The following is a 25,273-nucleotide window of genomic DNA, read 5'->3' as shown; positions in this document are numbered from 1 at the left end:
TGAGGGATGGGCCGGGTAGGGGGTTTGTAAGAGAAGAATTATTGATCGTACCGTACGGCACAGTGTTACCTCCTACCAACACACGGTAAACATGACATAGGCACGCCAACTTTTTTGTAGTAGGGGTAATAGTAGCAAGAGCTAAGGTCCCAACCAAAGCCTTATTTACTAAATAAGGCTTTGTAGAGACTTTTCTTGAAAGTGGTCCAGAACCCCCATTGTATATACTACTCCTTTTATTGCAGGTGTGTAGATGAGCTGGAAACTGTGCTTTGACACCAATCGGATCAGACCTAAGAATGTCTGGAGAGATTCACGACGCTTTGAACAGTACACGTATTTATTTGAGTGGTAGAAGGCTCGAGATGATGTTGACGTTTACAACTTTGATTAGTGAGTATGGTTTCAGCAATATCTCATCATGGAAAATGCATAACCCTTGCATATGATAGTTACGGATATCATAATTGACCAATCTTTACTGTTTTTCAAGAATTCTTTGTCTAGGTAAAGAAGTTTCTGTGATACCGACATTAATACTCACTTGTCACATATATGACATGGTATCTATTCACAAGTTTCTGTGATGCCTGTTTCAGCTCTTCCATACAGTTTCCTTCAATCTTCACCAGACATTTTAAGTAAAGCAGCCCTGTTTAACAAGATCATGTTTTCATCTGAATGAAATTTGCCTGTGACATTGATACTCACTTGACAGAATGTGCAATCGTTGATTTTATGTGTGAATGTTTAATCGTTGCTGTTGTTTTGACTTCTCACTGACAGATCACTTTAAGTGTTCATGATCTTAAAATGCACTTTGTATCTGCCTTGACGCACCAGGCGTTAGCTTGGGTTATTTATGTATGTTTTATTAACTGAGTGAAACTCCCTGGTTTGGACCAAAAATAAGCGTGTTTCGCATGACGTGACTACCCATAGTCACTAACTGTCACGTTGAAAGAAATATCAAAGCTGAAGTCCCGCAAATACCTTTATTCAAGTTATAGGATACATGAAAAATTACTCAACATGGAACAGTATGATCAAACGTTCCAGTACGTTCAAGTTAATGTCTTGATTGTATTAAAGAAAAAAGATGTTATATGATAAATATCGATCAAACATCAAAATACCAAGCAATTACATGTATGTGAAAATATGAATCGATACTAAAACAAATTAATCGTTCACTGTATCGTGCAAAACCTGTCTAACAGTATGAACTTCTTCCTGCTAAATGTACCACGTATCTGATGCAGCAAGTCAATGTCAACAGTGTGAAGTTCCCCCTGGTAAATGTACCACGTGTCTGATGCAGCAAGTTAATGTCAGCAGTGTGAAGTTCCTCCTGGTAAATGTACCACGTGTCTGATGCAGCAAGTCAATGTCAGCAATGTGGAATAATTCCTGGTAAACGTAAGGCGCATCTAATACAGCAAGTTAATGTCAACAGAGTTCTTCCTACAAAATGTTCAACATGTCTGAGATAGCAACTCAGTGCCATCAGTGTGCAGTACTTCCTGCTAAATGTACCAAGTGCACTGGTGAATCGTGACATTACTACTAGTCTACCTCTGAGCTTGTAGCCTGGATTAGAGCATCAAGGACCTTCATGGCGTCTTTTTCCAAGTCATCAATCATCTTGTACAGCATGTAGTAGGCCGTGGCAAAATTTGCGGTTCCACCAACAAGAGCATTTACAAATGGTATGAAACGGCACATTTCTATGGGGATGCGCTTGACAGCCTCTTCTGCTGCCTCAGATTTGATTACATTCATCAAGTATGTTTTGACAGACTGACGGGAAGCCATGATGGCAGACCCATCTTTCAGGGCATCTTTGTAGTAGTCCACAGTTGTATTCGTCCTGGAAGAAAGTTCCTGTAATGATTCATCGTCCAGTCCATACTGCTTCAAGTAGAAAGTGACCTCTGCGGCCAGAAGAGCAACATCTAATGATACACTGAGGGCGCCTCCAAGAAGAGGGATTGGTATCAGCGAGGTACATGCTCCCTGTATTCCAGATACCAGTGCCACCTTTGTTGCCCGTGTCTTTAGAACCACGGTCTTAGACTTAATGAGTCCTTTTGTGAGCGGAGACAGTGACAGCACAAGTGCATTCCTCTTCAGTTCAGGTAGGGAAACTAGGATGTCTTCCATTAGCTTTGTGTAGTCCCACTTATGTTTGTCATAGCAGTCGATACAGTAGACCGCTCTTTGTGCCAACTGCCCTGCTTTAAAGTTGTCATAGCAGTTGTTCTTGATTCGTTCGAGAACCCTACTTTCTGAAAAATCGCGTTCGCTGTGTTTGGCACTCTCCATTGCATCATCAATCTTCGTCCTGATGAAGAAGTAATCTTTTTTCAAAGACTCTATTTCCCGTGCTAACCAGATGTCTTTTGATGTGAATCTCTCATCCGACAGCAGGAGGAAGAAGTCGTATTTTGAGTATCCAACCCGTCCAAGGTACGACTTGTCTTGGGGGTACTTAGGTGTTCCGACACCAGGTAGATCCCAAAACACCAGCTTTTCATTGTAGGGATGGCGATACATAGTTGGTTCCTTTGTCGTGTCTCCTGTCCCCACAGCCGCACTTCCTTCATCATCTGCTGTCAGACCACGGACGCTGTTGATGAAGGTTGATTTTCCCACGGCTGCCTCGCCAACAACTGCTATAGACAATGGCACATTTCTCCAGTCCCTCATTTTATCTTGAACAATTCCTGGTAAACCACTCAACCCATGTTCATCAACGTGGCGGCGGATTTCGTCAATCTCTTCTTGACTTATGTCTTCGAACGTGTCCATCTGTAACAATGAATGCAAAATCAGTGAGTACAAAAGTTCTAAAATCTGTTCATTACTAAGAAAGTGTAGTCCCAAATATTCCGTATGTGGCGGATTGATATGAAATTAAGAAGCGATCGTTGAAGTAAAAGGAACAAAACAGTAGTATCTCGCATGAAAGGCATGGCATTATTTATGTTGCAACAATTATGAAAAAAACCCTGTTCAATCAAATGCTCATTCATTTGGCATTTATCCCCACCAAAATGTGTTGTGTGCGATCGCTTGTTTCAACTAAGCCTGACAGTCCTTGAATGACGTTATATACCATAAGACCCAGCCCTCTCTGCAGTGAGAAAGTTCTGAACGAGGCGTCAAGATATTCCTCAATTTTCCTTGGATTTCCACATCGTTCCAATATGAATGGATTTATTTACTTCTGTTTCACATTGACTAAACACTCAACTAACACCAGCTTTAGGCAAGCTGTTGCGTTCCGGAGTGAACAACCTCAAAGCAAACAAAGGGACTCACATTCTCTAGTGCAACAAACGGGTCACTTCAGTCTCCTACTGATTCCAACGGTTATCCAGGCAGGTATTAGGTGACAGGTGCCCTCGACGATGTGAAAAAAAGATTTCCGTCAAAGAATGTGATGAAGGCTTAAACCTGTCGATAGAAAAAAGATACAGCAATTGAGCATGATCGCACAGACGTAACTTTATATCAAAGTTCCACGCTTAAAGTACGGTGTTTATTCAGTCATGGAAGTGTAAATACAGGATAGTGACATATGTTGTGATGTTTGTAGTGTTCAAACTTATATTTATCGAGAAATCGTGAACACATACCAATAAACGTAGTGACCCAAATACTGAAATGTTAATTAACACGTAACGACATGAAACACCACAATGCTGTTTGCTGGTCCTGTGTGACACACCACAACGGACTTTTTTCCTTCAGACTGTCAACGTATTATCTTGAGGCCCACCGTATATTCGAGCATGAAGTTATAAATGACGTTAACCAAACATGACATGTCATGTTAAACCTTGATGCCACTCTGTTTCAATGCATATGTTAACAAAGCCATAGACGATACAGTTCTACCTTTCATATTTGTAATTTGTTTGATTTCATCATATTTATCCAAGAGAATGGATTGGGTACAAGTTATCCCAACTTAGTGAAACCCTCTCCTATTTACAGTGCTTACATGCAACTGTGAAGAAAACTATATGTACAGAGATAGTAAAAACTATATACAAAAGGAAAATGAGACATTTAAATTGAAGTAACACCTTGAATACTTAGATTATATTTACTTAGATTATAAACATTATATCCAATTCCTGAACGTTTTGGAGTTTGATATATACATTTATCTGAATATAGTCACTGTGCGGAAGATCTGCACTACCATGTAATAGTGCCTCTAGGTTTGTTGCTCTAATGCAACAAAAGCTGCTAATATTTTGAAAATTTCCTGTTTGATATTAGAATACAAAGAACATTCCGTAAAATAAAGATGAACATTTTCATTATTGAACTTATAATTATATTCAGGGTTCTCACTAAGACCAGTCCTATAGATCATAATTTAATCTACTATTCGAATGTGTTAGTTGGATTTGAATTACATTGAACTTTCTGTTACCAAATGAGACATATCCTGGTGCTTTTGATTTAAGCGAGCTTATATGTGATTTAAAACTTTTAAGGGAATCTGATTCTGTAACATATTAGGGGAGATTATTCCAAAGCTGTGAAGATGATGGAAAAAATGATTGATAGTTCGGGGCATAAGATCACAAAGGTAGGATGGAGCATTTTTGTTGTAGATATTATTGAATAAAGACAATTTACGACATCTCCTTTTCTTTTTCCAAAAAATGCCAACCTGTTTAATAAATTAGAGTATCCCTGGAAGCATGTTTTCGTAAACCAGTAACTATCCTCACGGCCTCAGGTCATATTCAATATTGTGTAATTTGTAACTTGTGCACTACATTGCCTTGAGTATATGGCTATTCTGGGCTCCGCAATGCAGATATGCTGTCACATCCTAAATGCACGTCAATGTTCGTTTTTGTACATTGTAATCAGTAGTGTGTCATATTTCTATCAGTCTACGCTGATCTAGCAACAATGCATACATTTACTGTGACTGAGGTAGAAAACACACACACACACACGCGCGCGCGCGCGCGCGCGCCATATTTACGCCAATACGTTTCTTAATCCAAAAAGTCAAGGCAGGTTTGATGTGGCACACTAAATCGTATTCCAGTGTCGATCCCTATCCTGTTATCAAAACATTCAAATCAGTTAAAGAATGCCACGATTTCCCCTTGTGATGTACTGCTTCATATTCATGCCATTGCATTCCCTTAGGTTGTTTGGTGTCTGCAGTCCGTTGATTCACCACTGGAAAATATCAACGTGAGCATGATAAGGAATCAGAGGTACGATATTGAAACTCAAAGGGGTTTGGAAAAAGAGTTCACGTGTTTCGTGGAAAGGGAACGTTTCTCCGTATTTCTGTTTGTAATAGTCCTGTAAAACGTCAAACAAATTTATCATTTCATACATATCAAAGTTCCTCTACAGATGTCTGTGCTAATTCCGTTTTTTTTCAGTGGCGGTGGGGTTACCTGAATGTTTGCTCGTCACGCTGAGGACCAGGGTTCGATTGTCCACACGGGAACAATGTGTGAATCTCGTTTCTGGTGGCGGCGCAAAAATGAACCATTTCCCTCACTAACCTACCCGAAATTAAAGAAAAAATGCACGATTAGATGAGTATGATGCATGGTGGTGACACCGGTCGAATAAAATAATCACAGACTTCCGGAACGCCAAAGGGAAGCGAGATCACACAGGGTAAGAGACTCAGACAATAGGATCGCCATGTCTCCCATGTGATATTCAAAAGTAAATAGATTTCTCATATGGGTAGGAGGTCACCGGGAAGTATTTTTGCCACAAGTTTTCCAGGGACGTTACACCTTCTAGTGAACGTTGCTTGGCTGTTTCCGAAAATAGAACAGTCAATCAATGCGCAGGGATATGGGGATTCCCCACATCGCGGGTTTCGTCATAAAATGCTGTTGTCATTTTAGCAATTTTCAGATCGAAAACTGATATGGATAACAGAAACAAAAACCACCTCGTGAGGGGGGAATGAAAAATATCTTCCCTCGTCACATCAATTATGTAATTCTCTCCCCAATGCGGACAAGATAACCTGTTTTTCCCGTCACTCGTTAGTCGTCTAATCATGTACCGTCGTCACAACAGTGGTTTTTATTGGTATTGGTTTGGTCAAATAAGACACACATACCTTCCGTTGGGTTAGACGCTACCTGTCATTTCATGCGCTACATCTGTTGGTTATGAATGTCCCGTGAGCACGCAGATGCAGCAACAATACATGCATTTACAGTCACTGAGGTAGAAATCCTCACCCAACTCCCTACACACATGATCACCACACCAAACACATGTGCATTCACTTCACTGTCTATTCAAATCCTGAGGTATAATTCACAACTCATGTGGTTCTGCGTGGGAAAGTTACCTGTCTTAGTGTGTGTATTATTGACACTACATGGGTGAGGCGTGAATATTCGAACTGTCTCCATAAGAGTCGATTACTTTCAGCAGTATCAGCTGTAATGATATAAACATAACGACGACAGTAACCATTGACGTATTGTTTTACGTATTTTTCTGGGCACACATAGCGTTAATGAAGAATCTTTGTAAATTTTCGAAAGCAATGTGTAAGGTTATCGGAAGAGAGCATTAACATGAAGTCGACGGTGTGATATATATACAGGTGTACTTTATTCAGGTCTTATACGTAAGAGGTGACAAACGGGATCTTCAAGATCGCTGACACATGACATCGATGATCATGCTGTTGATCACTGGAATGTCTGGTCCAGACTGGATTATTTACAGACTACCGCCACATACCTGGAATTTTGTTGAGTGTGGTGCTAAACAACCAGTTAACCAACCAAAATCAGGTGGCACATGCAAGAAGCACTATGTATAAAGATCAGCACATGGTGGTAGCCATGGTGATGGTGTTGCCATGGGGCACAAAGCCTAACCCCCAGCTGGGCTAGGAGGTTAAGACAGTTATGACTTTTATCCTTAAGGTATCCAAGTGTTCCTTATTCTTCAATAATATTCTGATCTTGTCTTTTCATATGTATGCTGACATTTTAACCAAAACTATAATTCGTGTTTGACTACAACATACAAATGTATTTTCAGTGTACACAACATCAGTTACTGCAGTACGCAGAAGTTTTCCAAGAAACGACTTGTTGCGCGACCAGTCCCCTGAAGTTTTCGTTTGACGATGTCTCTGTGCGACCGCAGCGAGAAGTTGGCGCCATCTTCCATAAGACTCCTGAGAGTTGGCAGGTCATGACTTTCGGTGTCGAAGCTGCTGACCAGGAAGACAGGCACATCAGGGAAACACTCTTCGATCTTCGTCCTGATGCCTTCTTTCTCGTGGTCAGCATTGAATGTTCTTGGATGGGCTTTTTTCAAGTTTTTAAGGTCACGATCAATCTTTGTCCTCACATAGAAATAGCGTTTCCCTTGCCTCGCAATAGCGCTGTGAAGAAGAAGTTCTGTTTCTTCAATTTTTGAGCATGATACATGTATATAGAAATCATAACTCTCAAAGTTAATCTGCCTCAGATAGTCTTCTCCAAATGGGACTTTCTGGGTGTCATATCCAGGTACATCCCATAGGACAACATTTGCTCCGGGTAGGTGATAAGGGTGGTCAGCAGGTGTACATTCCACCACGTCAGTTGGAGCTGCGTATTCCTCCATAGGTGGTAAACCAAGATAGGCATTGATAAAACTCGACTTGCCATTGCCAGACTTGCCTATGACTCCCACGTTGTAAAGAGTCTCCTCGCCAGCCTTGCGGGAGTCCTTCCTGGAGTCCTTCCTGGAGTCCTTGTCACGTGTATACATTGTCACTGAAACATGACAATGTCTCACTTGCAGAACCATAACACATGACCAGTTACCACACAGTACAAGCAAGTATCAGGAAGTAAACTAGTGCCGTGCAAGACAGTATTAGCACAACAAACAAGTTTTACAGGGCAATACACACTTACTAAGGCCGAAAACTGTTACGTGTGACAATAATGGAACATTGTATCAGTGTGCGTGAAGGTGTGTGCGTGCGAGCGTGTGCGTGGATGTGGAGATAGATAGTCTTTCTATATTTCCTCCAAATTTGAAGATACATATACACATGCCTGATTTATTTACAGACGTCGTTGCCTAATTCAACAGCGTGACCATCTTCTCAGTGTTCTGGTTCGCTGCATATCCTTGCGTACATATCCAAACCACTTTCTGTTAGCGCAGCTGTGCATAGATCCGCAAAAGCGGGTTCTTGAAACAGCACCTCTGTGTGAATCACCTGTGTAAACGTGGGGCGGTGACTAAAGGGTTCGCCCGTCACGCAGAAAAACCCACAGGGGTTAGAATTCCCATATGAGTACAATATGTGAAGCCCGTTTCTGATGTCCTCAGGGTTTGAAATTAAAGCTTTGAGGTAGGAACTTTGCTATTCAAAATCCCATTTTGCTACCTGTGAAAAACACACAGTAGCAACGATTTGCTACCTGGTTCATCAATTAGCCGTCATTTTCGAGGAAACAATATTCCACTTGTGCACTTTTACTCGTAAACTTACCGATACAGATTCAAATCCTCAAATGCTCATAGTAGCTTTTCTTGGTCACATATGCATCGCAATGCTTGAATATTTGCGACAGAGAACCAGTGAGCCCAGTGTTCTTGTGCAGAGGTGTAACATCACTGCTTCATGTTTGATACTGGACATTCATCATTTCCTGAAGCTCAAGGGCGATAAAACGCCGTCTGCTAATACAAGTAAGGTATTACTTTTGCATACCGTGATGTATACCAGTATGCAGAGGTACTAAACACGCCATGAACCGATTGTGCGATGCATCTTCCGCAACAAGAAAAAAGTATTGCTACCAGGTAATTAAACCAGGTAGCAAGCACTTGCTATTTCATTAAAAATTCGAACACTGGTTCCTCGCCGTGATATTTATGGACGACGTATTTATAGCGACGTAAAGACATACTCACTCAATATGTGTAAATGTACCTCGTGTCTCATACTGCAAGTAAATGTCAACGGTATGGTGCACCTCCTGGGAAATGTTCCACCTGTCTCATACTGCAAGTTAATGTCAACGGTATGGTGCACCTCCTGGGAAATGTTCCACCTGTCTCATACTGCAAGTTAATGTCAACGGTATGGTGCACCTCCTGGGAAATGTTCCACCTGTCTCATACTGCAAGTTAATGTCAACGGTATGGTGCACCTCCTGGGAAATGTTCCACCTGTCACATACTGCAAGTTAATGTCAACGGTATGGTGCACCTCCTGGGAAATGTTCCACCTGTCTCATACTGCAAGTTAATGTCAACGGTATGGTGCACCTCCTGGGAAATGTTCCACCTGTCACATACTGCAAGTTAATGTCAACGGTATGGTGCACCTCCTGGGAAATGTTCCACCTGTCTCATACTGCAAGTTAATGTCAACGGTATGGTGCACCTCCTGGGAAATGTTCCACCTGTCTCATACTGCAAGTTAATGTCAACGGTATGGTGCACCTCCTGGGAAATGTTCCACCTGTCTCATACTGCAAGTTAATGTCAACGGTATGGTGCACCTCCTGGGAAATGTTCCACCTGTCTCATACTGCAAGTTAATGTCAACGGTATGGTGCACCTCCTGGGAAATGTTCCACCTGTCTCATACTGCAAGTTAATGTCAACGGTATGGTGCACCTCCTGGGAAATGTACCACCTGTCTCATACTGCAAGTTAATGTCAACGGTATGGTGCACCTCCTGGGAAATGTTCCACCTGTCTCATACTGCAAGTTAATGTCAACGGTATGGTGCACCTCCTGGGAAATGTTCCACCTGTCTCATACTGCAAGTTAATGTCAACGGTATGGTGCACCTCCTGGGAAATGTTCCACCTGTCTCATACTGCAAGTTAATGTCAACGGTATGGTGCACCTCCTGGGAAATGTTCCACCTGTCTCATACTGCAAGTTAATGTCAACGGTATGGTGCACCTCCTGGGAAATGTTCCACCTGTCTCATACTGCAAGTTAATGTCAACGGTATGGTGCACCTCCTGGGAAATGTACCACCTGTCACATACTGCAAGTTAATGTCAACGGTATGGTGCACCTCCTGGGAAATGTTCCACCTGTCTCATACTGCAAGTTAATGTCAACGGTATGGTGCACCTCCTGGGAAATGTTCCACCTGTCTCATACTGCAAGTTAATGTCAACGGTATGGTGCACCTCCTGGGAAATGTTCCACCTGTCTCATACTGCAAGTTAATGTCAACGGTATGGTGCACCTCCTGGGAAATGTACCACCTGTCACATACTGCAAGTTAATGTCAACGGTATGGTGCACCTCCTGGGAAATGTTCCACCTGTCTCATACTGCAAGTTAATGTCAACGGTATGGTGCACCTCCTGGGAAATGTTCCACCTGTCTCATACTGCAAGTTAATGTCAACGGTATGGTGCACCTCCTGGGAAATGTTCCACCTGTCTCATACTGCAAGTTAATGTCAACGGTATGGTGCACCTCCTGGGAAATGTTCCACCTGTCTCATACTGCAAGTTAATGTCAACGGTATGGTGCACCTCCTGGGAAATGTACCACCTGTCACATACTGCAAGTTAATGTCAACGGTATGGTGCACCTCCTGGGAAATGTTCCACCTGTCTCATACTGCAAGTTAATGTCAACGGTATGGTGCACCTCCTGGGAAATGTTCCACCTGTCTCATACTGCAAGTTAATGTCAACGGTATGGTGCACCTCCTGGGAAATGTACCACCTGTCACATACTGCAAGTTAATGTCAACGGTATGGTGCACCTCCTGGGAAATGTTCCACCTGTTTCATACTGCAAGTTAATGTCAACGGTATGGTGCACCTCCTGGGAAATGTTCCACCTGTCTCATACTGCAAGTTAATGTCAACGGTATGGTGCACCTCCTGGGAAATGTTCCACCTGTCTCATACTGCAAGTTAATGTCAACGGTATGGTGCACCTCCTGGGAAATGTTCCACCTGTCTCATACTGCAAGTTAATGTCAACGGTATGGTGCACCTCCTGGGAAATGTACCACCTGTCACATACTGCAAGTTAATGTCAACGGTATGGTGCACCTCCTGGGAAATGTTCCACCTGTCTCATACTGCAAGTTAATGTCAACGGTATGGTGCACCTCCTGGGAAATGTTCCACCTGTCTCATACTGCAAGTTAATGTCAACGGTATGGTGCACCTCCTGGGAAATGTTCCACCTGTCTCATACTGCAAGTTAATGTCAACGGTATGGTGCACCTCCTGGGAAATGTACCACCTGTCACATACTGCAAGTTAATGTCAACGGTATGGTGCACCTCCTGGGAAATGTTCCACCTGTCTCATACTGCAAGTTAATGTCAACGGTATGGTGCACCTCCTGGGAAATGTTCCACCTGTCTCATACTGCAAGTTAATGTCAACGGTATGGTGCACCTCCTGGGAAATGTTCCACCTGTCTCATACTGCAAGTTAATGTCAACGGTATGGTGCACCTCCTGGGAAATGTTCCACCTGTCTCATACTGCAAGTTAATGTCAACGGTATGGTGCACCTCCTGGGAAATGTACCACCTGTCACATACTGCAAGTTAATGTCAACGGTATGGTGCACCTCCTGGGAAATGTTCCACCTGTCTCATACTGCAAGTTAATGTCAACGGTATGGTGCACCTCCTGGGAAATGTTCCACCTGTCTCATACTGCAAGTTAATGTCAACGGTATGGTGCACCTCCTGGGAAATGTACCACCTGTCACATACTGCAAGTTAATGTCAACGGTATGGTGCACCTCCTGGGAAATGTTCCACCTGTTTCATACTGCAAGTTAATGTCAACGGTATGGTGCACCTCCTGGGAAATGTTCCACCTGTCTCATACTGCAAGTTAATGTCAACGGTATGGTGCACCTCCTGGGAAATGTTCCACCTGTCTCATACTGCAAGTTAATGTCAACGGTATGGTGCACCTCCTGGGAAATGTTCCACCTGTCTCATACTGCAAGTTAATGTCAACGGTATGGTGCACCTCCTGGGAAATGTACCACCTGTCACATACTGCAAGTTAATGTCAACGGTATGGTGCACCTCCTGGGAAATGTTCCACCTGTCTCATACTGCAAGTTAATGTCAACGGTATGGTGCACCTCCTGGGAAATGTTCCACCTGTCTCATACTGCAAGTTAATGTCAACGGTATGGTGCACCTCCTGGGAAATGTTCCACCTGTCTCATACTGCAAGTTAATGTCAACGGGATGGAGCACCTCCTGGTAAATGTACCCAGTGTCCCATGCAACAAGTTCATGTCAGCAGTGTGGAGTGCTTCCTGGTAAATGTACCACGTGCCTCAAACAGCAACTTGATGTCAGCGGTGTGGAGTACTTCCTAGTAAATGTACCCCGTATCTCATACACCAAGTTAATGTCGGTGTGGAGTACTTCTTGGTAAATGTACCACGTGTCTCATACTGCAAGTTCATATCAGCAATGCGGAGTACTTCCTGCTAAATGTACCACGTGTCTCATACTTCAAGTTAATGTCAACGGTGTGGAGCACGTCCTGGTAAATTTACCACCTGTCTCATACTGCAAGTTCATGTCAGCATTGTGGAGTACTTCCTGCTAAATGTACCATGTGTCTCATAAAGCAAGTTAATTTCAACAGTGTGGGATTCTTTCTTGAAAATGTACCACGTGTCTCATAGAGCAAGTTAATGTTCGAAAGGTGTATTACTTCCTGGCACATTTGACAGGCGAATATACATTATCTTTTCAAAATTGAAGTAAGTTAATGTCAATATTGTGACAAACTTTAGGCTCATGTAAATACTCTACGTGACGTGTTGGGGACTGATTTATGCAAGTGATATAGTTCGTAAAGCAAATATGTGTTTGTCCATGAAACAAAAAAACAGCGTGTGATTCATTGAAGTTTTATGTTACTCGATAAAGGACGATGTGTGCTACGCGGCGACTACGGATTGAATACATACCATTATAAGTAAGGAGGTATATCATTGGAAAGTACCGCACACTGGTGCTGTGAAAACTCGCCAGTACAAAACCTGATCGTGCTAATTTTCATATGACGTAACCGGGGAAAATGACGGCAGTTCGTACGGTCTGCACGTTTTTGCACAATTAATTATATAGTGTATCACGACGGAGAGAAAGCAAAGCACGACTCTAAATATTCTGCAAGTGAAAGTATGGCTTATCACATGGCTTATCACTGATGAAAATATAATAACGTGTTGGTTGGTTGTTGTTTAACGCCGCACTCAGCAATATTTCCAACCAAATGGTAGATTACGTGTTAACTTTGGCGTGTTAACTCCCTTAGTGGGAGTGGGGGTGCAGATCAAACAAGGGCCTTCAGTGTGACCAGCGAACGCCTTAACCACTAGGCTATTCCGAGGACAAGATAAGTGAAATCCCAAATATGACATATGTGACAAGATTTGTTCTATATTCTAGAAATATACATAGCCACGAGTCTTATCAAATAACACTCCACTATGAGTGATCACGGCGGATGAACTGGGGCACTCACCGATAACGCACTCACGTCAGTAATGGTTTCAGACTCTTGTCGCTCCTTGAAGATTGGTGTGAAATTGCGACATTTAGGCTTACAAGATACAAGCCTGATTGGTCTGTTATATAAGAATACTAATATATACTCTTAACTGCCTGCTGCAAGATATTTGGATCATAAGAGAGACAAAATGTGTTCCTTACCTGTCTGTGGTATCCAGGTTGTGTGAAGAAAGCTTATACCGTGTGCGCTATATATAGCTCACACTGTATATTTCCCGAGAATTGATCCAGGGTTTTCCCCATACGTTGTATGTTTTTCGGGGAATTGGATGACACATTCTGAACACGCCATCTCTAGGAGTTATAGAGTTCGTCTTTAACAAATACAAGTTAGCATTGTGGCACCCTTTTTATTGAATGACTGACACTGTATTGGAGTTGTTTATTTACTGTCTAAAATACAGGGTATTCCAAGTGAGTGAAGTGAGTCAATTTTTCCTCATGTGGAAAAGTTGATTATATTTCTGTTATCAAATATGGAAATGAATATATCTGTATATCCCGTAGAAGCGAGAAAGATTCAGCACACGACTCATTAAGGTGAACATTTATACTTGGATATACACTGAGAATGACCCACATTTAAATAATTATTCTACACTCGTAAACATACTTTAAACCTTGAGGAAGGCACCGTTATACGTCCTTTCCGAAGTTAATTCTAATTTCACGAGTGATTCACTTAAATGTGAAATGGAATACCAGTAGTTATATTGTTCGTCCAAAATTATGCAATTTTGCCTTCCGTCACCGCGTTCATACAGCCGTTGCTTGTCTGTTAGTGTGTGACAAACTGGGTTCACGTTATGCAAACTGGGTTCACGTTATGCAAACTGGGTTCACGTTATGTCTTCGTTTCGGTCGAGTGAATAATCATGGAAATATTAGGTCACAATGGCGAGACTGATCGTAGTTACATGTTTTGTTGGGACACAGCAATAGATAAACCTGGCGGTTGTCGCTCATCTACGAAATTGTGTGCATGGATCGACTTCCACCACTGTTATCGATACATTCAATTCCGTCAAAGAATAATTCAGTTTCATCTTGTAATTTATATCATATTCCCTTACGCTCTGCTATGTGGTGTTCGCTGACTGGCAACGTGAACGTTACCACAGGCACATATCAGTGTGAGCTTTTTATGATTTCAAAGGAAGGATATTGAAAACAATGGGCTTTGGAAAAGAGAGTTCATGTGCTACGTGGAAAGGAAATGTTTCTCGGTGTTTCTGTATCATGCATAGGACATCCATACATATCAAACTTCCTCAACAGGCCTTTTGCTAATTCAGTGTTAGTATAGAGTGTCGGCTATAACAGCTACATTCCTGGAATATTGATAAGGGCGGTGTTAACAAAAATTGCATAACTGGCAGAAAATCAGTTGCAAAGGAATACGAAAATACACAAAAAAATTACAATTTAACGCAGACAGGATTTACCCCAAACAGGTGGACACACCGCGTTAACCTTTGCACATCTGACTACAATACAACAGATCCAACTCAGAGTGGGGTTACAAAAGAGTGCAATATATTGTAGACTATGAATCGACCAACCATGGGATGATGGCCGATGAGACACCAGCCATTCAAATCATGTTCAGGTGTAATTAACTTGTTTCTCATTGAGTACATGTGAACAACATACTCCACCTGCTTACATGTTGTGTACGGTAGCATCATTTCCCTCCCCAGTAAGCATCCCCTCAGCATCCTTCAACGCTACGTAACCAGCTGCATCTGTTTGAGGATGTTTTGTATCCGATGAAATGTTGTAACAAGTTTGTGCTAGAGACGTGAGTGGATCCGCGTTGTCAGGGATTGGTCTTGGAGGGAAATTCAATTCTTTTGTATGTTTGTGGCCAGAGAAGTTGACGAAGTTTGTTTCATCGATTTGTTTACCAGTAAGCACCCTCTTGGCGTCATCCCACTGTACGTAACCCGCAGCATTTGTTTGAAGGCGCTCGCCATTTACGGAAGTGATGCAACGGTCACGTGATTGTGACGTTGACGATTCATCAAGAGCTGTGAATGTCCTTGAAGTGAAATCCAACTCATTGAGGTCCATGACGTCAGAGATCTGTTCGTATCTATGTTCATTGATTCCAGTAGGAATATGCATCCCTTTTAGTTTGTCCCAGCCAACGTACCCCGCTGCGTCCTCTTGAGGGCGTTTGTGATGTATTGATGTAGAGTAATAGGCATGTGGACCGTCACTAAACGTGAAACCTGGCTCACTAATGTCCACATTGCCAATGTGAGCAGATCTGGTGGCATCAACAGAATCGTCTGTGTTGCCATTATCAGATGATGTCTGGTGTTGGTCAGAGTGGTTCACATCAGACAGACTTGGGATTGGAGTGATTTCAGCAACACCAGTTCCTACGTCGATAGTTTCATATGTATTGGGATCAGCATTTGCGACAGACGTCCTCGTGTCTGATACAGGTGTTATATAAGTATCAAGAGGTCTGTGAAGAGGAAATAAACACTGGATAAATATATATACCAATGTACTGTCACTAATATTCATAACTAGTTCGGAATCTGTGTAAGACGTTCGCACTTGATGTAGTTAAGTACTGCCGGAAATAGAAAAAAATACATTTTATCTCTTAAGATTTATGTCTACAATTTATGTAGTTAATATGTGAAAATGTGAAATATATTTAAGTGGCATTTAGAAGTCGATGTGATGAACAAAGAATAGCGTCATATGGATATACAACTTCTTTAATATTAATATGAGCAACGTTTCGGTGTAGCTACTGTCTCTTGTGAAATATCTGCTACACTAAGTTCGGCCTAACTACTGTCTCAGTTATAAGGACATAGGAAACGTGAAAAGGTCTTCGAGGAAAGATTAGTGCGGAAATGATCAATGCGTTTTTGTCCATAGTGACTTATGTGGAACAAACCATGGCTTCATGCAAATGAAAGTGCGATGATATTATAGTGAAAAAGGGCACTTTTAAATACCCATTATGAAAGTAATCTTAGCTTCAGTATAAACGATAGCTGACATAAAAATAATATCTTTAATACTGAAACTATTAAGGATGCTGCTACCATGAAGCCTCGCTGAAAATAGAAATCAGGTAGGAGGGATCGTCTAAACAATAAGAACGGGTGTCGCAGACAGTGGTTAGGGTTGGGCTGGGGGATGGAGAAATCAACTAAGACCGTCCTTTAGCGGAATTAAACTAGGAAAGTAAGCGGCATGTCGTAACAATTTACAAATAATATCCAGTCCTATCAGTCTTTGGGGGTCATGCCACCTATATTTTTGATACATATAATGTGATGGTTGATTTCAGTTTTTACATAATTTTATCTCAACAGGGCGTTTATGAAAGAAAGACACATAAGATGATAATCGATAGATGAGACATATTCAACACACATGAAAAAGCATAAAATATCAGATAATTGCTTGTGTCTGTGGGCGAAAGGTACAATCCAAACATGCAGAAACAGAAATTATTGTGTACCAACTATGACTCTACCTGTTTTCCGATGTGAATTGATGATGCAATTGTTTAGGGGCCTGTGGCATGTTTACCTAAAAACATTCATTCACTGGGCCTCCTTTCACACTGCACTAAGGTGGTCGTAAGTCACTAAGATAACCTTAGTGCAATGTTAAAGAATGGAACTTAATGCTAACCGTAGTAAAGGTTGCTTCGTGAAAGGAGCCTCTGTTCTCAATATAGAGAGACAGGAAGGTAGTGCTGCCCATCGGTATAGATCAGAGAGATCGATAATTGTTAACTAAATATCGATCGATAATCGATAAAGATCAGAGACATAATATAGAAGCAGACCATAGATGAAGTCTTAAATTTGTATTTTGTGTGAGAATTGTTAAGAAATGTTTTTCTGTCATACAGGTTTATGTACGATAGTATTGATAACACCAATTCAATATCGATAATCATTTACAATATTTCCGATTATCGATTTTTAACCATCACTAGAATATGTAGAGAAGAAATACTTACGTTGAGTAAGAGGACTCTGTGAAATGATAAAAATGAACACTTATCATTTGCATTTCTGTATGCGGCACAATACCATTTCATAGTGAGGAAGAAACATACATTTATATTTTCAGGACACTGGCGTCACGACTCAATGTAAGGCCTGTGTAAAGCATGGTTTGAGCTAGAAGGAGAACTATCTCTTTTCGCATACGAGCGAGTGAGTTTCGCTTAATATCGCTTCAACAATATTCCAGCATTATCGAGGAGGGGGACTCGATACCATTGGCTTCACATTTTGCACCCTTGTAGGTAATCGAACCCGGGTCGTCAACATGACGAGCGAACGCCTTAATTACTTGAGTACCCCACCTCCCCTATTCGCATGCAAACGTTTGTAAATGTGTAATAGCACTAATGACCTTGAAGCCATTATCTTACCTTTCAGTGCCTTGTAAGCACGATGGTACATGACAACAGTAATTGCGACAATCAACATCACAGTCAGAAAGGACACCATGATCACAATTATCAGCGTACTTCTTGAATCTGTGGAAAACACTACATAATATGTAAAGATGTTTTATGAATGAATAAATGATACATCGCAACTTCCTGTACTTTCTTAGTAGGGACAATCTAGCGGTGAATGGGATGAATAGCTACCAACGACGTCATGGGATGAACGCATACGATTGGTTACTCAACACATCTTCTTCCACGTGATAAGTATCAGTCACACTTTGTGACACCAACATGTATATATTACACTACAGATCAGTTTCGACGTTATCTACTCAGTGGTCGGAAACTAATTTAAAAAGTTGTGACCGGGGCATTTAGGAAGAGGTTAGCTTCTTCATTCTGTATGTCCAAAGAAATATTATCATCATTCTTCATCACATCAGCTTCTAAAATTGGCATCAAAGAAGACACGGAATCATTACACTGAAGAAAGCAACAGAGAGTGAGGTGAGTGTGTTTACGCAGTATTGTTGTTGTTAATTGTCGATCGCGACGTTGTCTGATACCGGTTCTCACACACTGAAATGCCACGTGACGGTATACACAGCATTCAGACAGTAACATGACACCGAGCCTCCCAATCCTTATATCATTATCTTAATGGCGATCCATTTACCATCTTTGAACAGCTTTCGGTACAACATCGTCACTGGACTGAACCGACGATTCTCACCCTTGTGCAGACACAATATACAAAGTGGCGGTTTATATGGATTAACACCTATAAACATGTCTGATTTTCGTGTATATGTCATTTTCTAAACAAGTTGCTAACAGTTGAAGAACTCTGTACCAGTTTTCGAAATATGAAACAAGTAGCTTAATAACATCCTACTGTTGACAGTGAACGCCTATTTTTGGAACCCTTCATGGAGAAAACTACAGCATATGAAACGGACAATGAACGAATACTTACATGTTTCTTCCACGGAGTATTCGGCGCTCCAGTCTGAATTCACACCCAACTCTCTAGCCTGACAGGAATATCTGCCTCTGAAGCTCTCTTCATTAAACAAAGTAGCGATGGTGAGTGTGGCCCCCTCATGATGGTATTTGTCTGTACGTCCTAGCAGGTGCTTGTTTCTCCTCCAGCTGTAAGACATCCGTTGGCCGTGGTTCACTGGCAGACTCAATGATAACGTTGAACAAATCAGGACCAGCGGTTTCCTTGGGACCAAAGAACCACTGCTGTATATTCGGGGGTCCTCTGGTTTACCTGTAAATGGGTGAATATCATTGTGTATATTCTGGTATGAAGACGGGACATTTTGAAGTACTGATAAAGAGAAGAAATGAAATTATGTTGCCTATTCCCTTCAAGACTGATACATTTCTGGCGTTTTGGCTCTACCGTTGTATCAAGATATAGGTATATAAGGGCTGAAAAAAGTCAGTTAACTGTTGTTTCTTCCGGGTACTGTATTGTTTCATAACATGTTTACTTCCACTGAAACCACTTCCAGACATGAAGGTGATGTGAAGTGATGTTTAACGTCATTCTTAAGAACATTTCGCTCATATAACGACGTGCATACATAAGCTGGTTTTATGGGGCTAGATCACTGCTGTACTATATCGCATGGATACCCGACTCAGACATATTATGCTCTATTCGAGCCGACCTGTTCTTAATTTACCAATTCAGGCCGAGCACCAGACAGGGAACAGATTGTAGCATATTTTACCGTGTTTTGGTATGACGCGACGGAGATCGACGCCGCGACCTTCCACTCTACGGACAGACGCTCTAAGCACTAATCTAAGCGGTTACAGACATGGAGGAAGAACTTAAAACACTGAAAACGTTGAGTTAAGCCGTTGTGGAACGTATTTTATTTTTATGATGGGTCGACATATAGCCGTAATGCTTAGTTCGGAAATATAGCATGAAGCGGGTCTAGTTTAGGATTCGAACCCATGAACTTCTGACACGCCTCGTCTAAGACGCACAGCAAACTGGTCACACGCTCCCATATACCTACGTGAGATAACCAGCAAGTGGTGCCAGTCTAGGAGAATGTGCCACTCTTTGTCATACACCCTGCAGTCAAGCTTGCCGGCATCAGTTGACGTAACGTTGTAAAGTGTAAATCGTACAATGAGGGAACGCGAGGAAGTCGTCGACACGTCTGATATCTTGATTCGGGACCAGTATTTGTCAATGATGTAAATCATTGTCTGGTTCACATGGAATATTAGATCACCAGAGTCACGGGAGACGTAGAAGTCGGAGTCCCGGAAAGGTAAATTCCAAACAACATTGGTGTTTTCCGTCTCATTTATCACTGTGGTAATTGGGTAATCAGACATGGCAGCTGAAACGAAATAATAGGATCATAGCAATATATTAAATTGAGATATGAAAGAGTGAAGATATAAAGATAGTTATATAATGGTGTTTGCCTTGAAAGGGACTACTTAAGCAATCTACGAACATGTGCTTTAATCAGAGCAAACGCCAGACACACAGACAGAAAGACGCACCGACAGACAGACGGACAGACAGAGAGAGAGGGACACAGACACAAAGGGGGTAGAGAAACAAATGCACAAGCAGTTAGAGAGAGAGAAAGAGAGAGAGAGAGATACAGACAGTGTGTGTATGTGTGAGAGAGACAGATAGGCACACGGACACACACTCAAACACACAGAGAGAGACAGAGTGGGAGACACAAACAGAAACACACACACACACAGAGAGAGAGAGAGAGAGAGTGAGTGAGAGACACAAACAGAAACACACACACGCAGATATATACAAAGAGGGGCACCCACGCAGCTGTGACCAGACATTATAAACCTACTCACCGGTACTTCCCAATGTGTGCTCCTCACTCAAAACGTTCACCATCAACTTGTCCACTGTGGCCTGGCAGGAGTATCTGTCTCCCGTGGATGTATTTACATGATAAATAGTAAGTGTACTGACATGATAGTACTCCCAGTTGTAGAATGTACCATCATGCGAACTAATGCCATACTTCAACGGTACATTGTTCTTCCGCCAATTAATGACCGTGGTCAATGATCCCTCGTCACTCAGGACTGTGAAGAAGTAGCAGGTGAGTCTGGCGATCGTTCTGTGTGGAGCAGTATCTGTTGACACTATGTACGGGCGCAGGACACCTGGGGAAACATTAGATATGTTACAATAAGTCACCCTGTAGTTAATGACAAGCAGTGATATATATACCAGCGTTCTTCCGATGATTTTGATTTTTCGCTAGACGTTTCGGGAAATTCTGACCAAAACTGAGAAGACTCTCCACACGCTAGTTCGTTACTGTCATAATTCATATGGCTATACACACTTGTAAGACCAGGGGTCCTTGTTCTGGAAGGTGGTAATGCTTTCTGCATGACACTCTATTTGAAATTTGTTTTGTATTCACCTACAATTGTGAGAGCCACGATTGTTTCATGACTACAAGATATCTCCTCTATACAGTCAACGTGCACTTCATTATTTGCTGTTATATGGCATAATTTGAATAAGTGGCCTGGCATAGTGACAGTGGGTTGTTTTCTTGTACTCATACCTCATATCATCAATCACCGGTTTGCCTGAAGATCCAGTTTTAGTGACAAATAGTGGGTGGTGCGATATTCATGACGAGGTGCACATATGTCCCGACCCATGGGTTGGGACAAAAGTTTTGCCTAATCCCCGTGAACGATGGCTTGCTGACTGGCCAGCTAAAGCAGGGGAATGGGCAGTGTTAACGACTGGCCATTCGTGGGACTGGACAAAAACATATACAAGCCCATTATTCCTGGCCTGTGAACTTTGCTTGATCTTGGTTTTTTTTAATTCTCATATGTTAATCATTTGTTCTACAATAACTGAAGACCGTGTCTCAAAAAAGAAAAATAAATAAATAAAATAAAAAACCCAAAAAACCAAACAAACAAAAAACAAACGTTTGTCAGTATTATATATATCACAGAACAGGCGTGCACAAATGACGCCAACTTCTTCAAGAAGTAAAGTTGAATGTAAGAAGTAGAGGTTTAATGGACGTCAGCTTCCTCATAAATGAGTATATCCTTACTCCTTCATCAGGTCTTACTCCATCACCTGACTAAGGCGGAATGATATACACCGAAAACGTTATGTCACTGTTAATATGGAGGTTGACATCCATTAAAACAGTCTTCTTTATGCTTTTCACTTCTAAACGCTGACCAAAGATCCAAGGCGTACAGAAATATCGTGAAAATACTTTGTTCCCTAATATAAGTGAAGATTAAAACTTATCAGTAACCACTTACGTGCAACGACAAGCTGACTTCCATCAACCTCAACACCTAGAGTGTTTGGTGATCCTGCATACACGCTGTAGGTACCCCCGTCAGACATACCAACACCAGATAACTGGAAGGTAAACACTCTTTCTGTTCCTCTCATATACGACGCATTGTGTATTCTACTCTTATATGTGTCATTGACGAGTGTTGGCTGGAAACCTTTAGTTACGTGAAATATACTGCTAGACGTTGAAGGACCCCTCACTGTGAACTCAGCAAGATCTACTGTTTGTAGGTTCCATGAAAACGTCACAGTCCCTCCATCCTGTACGTATTTCCTATCTGAAAAAAATATAGTTTTAAAGTATGGCCATCTTCTATGAGCGGCATTTTACAAGGTCCTCAACCTGTGCGGAACTTCAGTCCGTCTTGTCCCAGCAAGGCTTACAGGTTAGAAATGTGTAAATAAATATTTTTTTCAGTGAGTGAGTTTTACGCTGCTTTCAGCAATATTTTCGGCTTTGTGGCGGCGGTCTGTAAATAATCCAGTCTGGACCAGAAGATCCGGGAATCTCCAGCATGAACATCGATCTACGTAATTGGGATACGATGCAAATCCCGTCTGCCACCTGGCACCCGATCCCGTTAGTCGTTTTTTAAGACAAACATGGATCACTGAAGATCTATTCAAACCCGATCTTCGCGAGTGATGGGAAGAACAAAATAGACAAACCTTTTAGACAGCAACATCTTTATCACGAGAGTCTTTGCGTGACAAAGTTGCAAAAATCTGTATGGAAACTTCGCACTCTCGTAATAAAGTTGTTAACCATAAAGTGTGTCTATTTAGACGCGTATATGACGTGCATAGGACGATGTGAAGGGCGGTTCAGTAGTCCAGTGGTTGAAGTCGGTGTCCATCAACACCGGAGGTCCTTGGTCGATGCCAATGGGTAAAATGGTAAACTACCTTTGTATACAGAAGAGACATTGTCAGCGGTTTGTTCTGTTGACAGACATTAGTATATGAGCATCATTGTTTTCCTGTTTCTCTTTCGCATTTTGTTTCGGTTTTGTTTTCAGCATGCAGCCTTGTAGTGCCTACTTCAGATTCGTAAGTACTCGTGTTATTCCGGAAAACTGGATCAGGACTCGGGGTCATGTTCCAACTGGGCCTTGTCTAAGCACAAACGGGCATGGAGAGAAAAATAGTCTAGGACTATTTCCAAGGAAACATATCTCTGAATTTCCGTGGCAGATGGGAGAACAAACTTACCCTGTTTGTTCTGGGGAGTCAGAGCGTCATTAATTTTGTGCACGTGGTTTTGTTCACTCCGAAACATGCAGGGAGGTCACATACTTTGTACATGCTTTGTTTGCACCGTTTGGAATACTTTTATTTGCTACTTGGTCACAACGGCCTAATGTCGGCTGCAGGCCTTGAAATCTACAGACCCTTAATGAAATCCATTTTGTTTGCCCATTTTGTTAAGTCAAACCAATAAAACCAAAATACCCCACACTGTACACAGTTTCACATTGTTTCTGCGAAATCTATTTGGAAGGCCTATGACGCAGATAGACGTTTTTATTCGTTACAGACCCGAGTTGACATTCCCATTCGTAAGGCCCTGAAATACTAATAAGTGAAACTGTGAGCTATCGCTACATGATGGACCACAGTTACGTTAGTAAGGAAAAACATATATAGGAAAGATTCCAGACTAATGAGGAAATGGCAGATAATGTACGGAAGGCCACAAAGGCCTGCAAATATTTTAAACTCACGGCCCGATACAATAACAACCAGCGCTTGGACTCCGGAGCGATTATTCCGAACGCTGTTTGTACTTCCTTTTTGAGTGTGTGCGTGTGTGCATGCGCGCGCGCGTGTGTGTGCGGATTTAATCAATAAACAGTCTCTAAGCTTATATGTACATTTCTGCTTACGTTAGCGTCAGTATAGATTTGTTGAATTTGTATACCAATATATCACCTGAGTTAATACAGTTTACCCATGTATGGGTATGATGATCACCTACCTTGAATGTTTGGATACCCCTGTGATCGAACTAGACTCAACATCCAGCAAAACGTTGTGATTGTAGTAACGACCATTGTCCCAGTATCAAAACGGACTTACGAGATGTTGCGACGGTGGCTAGTGGCTTCCCGTGACGAGCGTTTCCGATAAACAGATCCGGCTGAGTATGATATACTAGAATCATTAAAATAGTTGCAGGAAATGCGAATGTAACAGTGAGAGTAACCATGTTCGGTGTCGTTATGAACTTTACACCCACCAACAATATTAACAGAATAAGTGGGCATGCGTCTGTATCGCTTTGTCTTTAATGCATAATGGCCGCAATGTACTCTTAAAAAAAGTAGAGGATCTTCTATGTTTTTTAGTTAGGATTAAAAATATTTAGGATATTTAGCGGAGTCAGTCATAGTTACTTGGAATGTAGTCACTTGTGAAAGATGATTGTTGTAGGACATGTAATTTGCATGTATACGATTTTCATTTTGAAACAAATGACTAGAAACAAACTCTAACAAATGTGTCATGGAAGATGAGTGTCAAAATTAAAGTTCTAAGTGATTTCTCGACCTTCCTGAAAAAAACGTCAAAATCAAGAATGGGACCCCATGCACGTGTATGGGGCTACTGCGTTGTGCATGTTCATATAATGCGTTGTGTTTAGGGTGGTAATAGAGGGAAATGGTGGTACGTTCATGTCTGTCCTTGAAATGTTTGTTAACGTTTAGATTGAGGGGTGGTAATAGAGGGAAATGTTGGTACGTTCATGTCTGTCCTTGAAATGTTTGTTAACGTTTAGATTGAGGGGTGGTAATAGAGGGAAATGGTGGTACGTTCATGTCTGTCCTTGAAATGTTTGTTAACGTTT

The 25,273-nt window shown here is 41.7% G+C and overlaps 3 protein-coding genes across 4 annotated transcripts; all 3 read right to left on the bottom strand.

Annotated features, from left to right (window-relative positions):
- Positions 1 to 981: 981 nt before the first annotated feature.
- LOC137288650 (interferon-inducible GTPase 5-like) lies at positions 982 to 13,809 on the bottom strand. Of its 2 annotated transcripts, XM_067820803.1 has the most exons (4): positions 13,745 to 13,768; positions 5,448 to 5,558; positions 3,325 to 3,459; positions 982 to 2,811 (listed from the first exon to the last, which is right to left on the bottom strand). In XM_067820803.1, the coding sequence occupies exon 4, from the start codon at positions 2,809 to 2,811 to the stop codon at positions 1,567 to 1,569; it is 1,245 nt and encodes a 414-aa protein (XP_067676904.1). In that variant the 5' UTR covers positions 3,325 to 3,459; positions 5,448 to 5,558; positions 13,745 to 13,768; the 3' UTR covers positions 982 to 1,566. The 2 variants fall into 2 exon arrangements, with proteins under 2 accessions (XP_067676904.1, XP_067676903.1); XM_067820802.1 differs by lacking the exon at positions 5,448 to 5,558 and having other exon boundaries at positions 13,745 to 13,809.
- Positions 7,096 to 7,653, bottom strand: LOC137257710 (T-cell-specific guanine nucleotide triphosphate-binding protein 2-like). Its single transcript, XM_067795146.1, has one exon. The coding sequence runs from the start codon at positions 7,651 to 7,653 to the stop codon at positions 7,096 to 7,098; it is 558 nt and encodes a 185-aa protein (XP_067651247.1).
- LOC137288634 (uncharacterized) lies at positions 7,686 to 24,474 on the bottom strand. Its single transcript, XM_067820801.1, has 9 exons — positions 24,404 to 24,474; positions 22,386 to 22,703; positions 20,922 to 21,239; positions 20,096 to 20,428; positions 19,030 to 19,329; positions 18,030 to 18,137; positions 17,610 to 17,625; positions 15,270 to 16,079; positions 7,686 to 7,805 (listed from the first exon to the last, which is right to left on the bottom strand). The coding sequence occupies exons 1-9, from the start codon at positions 24,444 to 24,446 to the stop codon at positions 7,787 to 7,789; spliced, it is 2,265 nt and encodes a 754-aa protein (XP_067676902.1). The 5' UTR covers positions 24,447 to 24,474; the 3' UTR covers positions 7,686 to 7,786.
- Positions 24,475 to 25,273: the final 799 nt, after the last annotated feature.

Source organism: Haliotis asinina, chromosome 1 (assembly GCF_037392515.1).
Source record: "Haliotis asinina isolate JCU_RB_2024 chromosome 1, JCU_Hal_asi_v2, whole genome shotgun sequence".
Lineage (NCBI taxonomy): Eukaryota > Metazoa > Mollusca > Gastropoda > Lepetellida > Haliotidae > Haliotis > Haliotis asinina.
This window is presented reverse-complemented; position numbering and strand designations above follow the sequence as displayed.

What these genes read in the sequence shown, in the direction of transcription:
- LOC137288650 (XM_067820802.1), bottom strand. Translation starts at nt 2,811, where the DNA reads ATGGACACGTTCGAAGACATAAGTCAAGAAGAGATTGACGAAATCCGC.
- LOC137257710 (XM_067795146.1), bottom strand. Translation starts at nt 7,653, where the DNA reads ATGGAGGAATACGCAGCTCCAACTGACGTGGTGGAATGTACACCTGCT.
- LOC137288634 (XM_067820801.1), bottom strand. Translation starts at nt 24,446, where the DNA reads ATGTTGAGTCTAGTTCGATCACAGGGGTATCCAAACATTCAAG. An exon ending in GGGGTATCCAAACATTCAAG is followed by an intron (nt 22,704 to 24,403) that starts GTAGGTGATCAT and finishes TATTTTTTTCAG; the next exon opens with ATAGGAAATACGTACAGGAT. An exon ending in CCACTTGCTGGTTATCTCAC is followed by an intron (nt 19,330 to 20,095) that starts GTAGGTATATGG and finishes ACCCATTTACAG; the next exon opens with GTAAACCAGAGGACCCCCGA.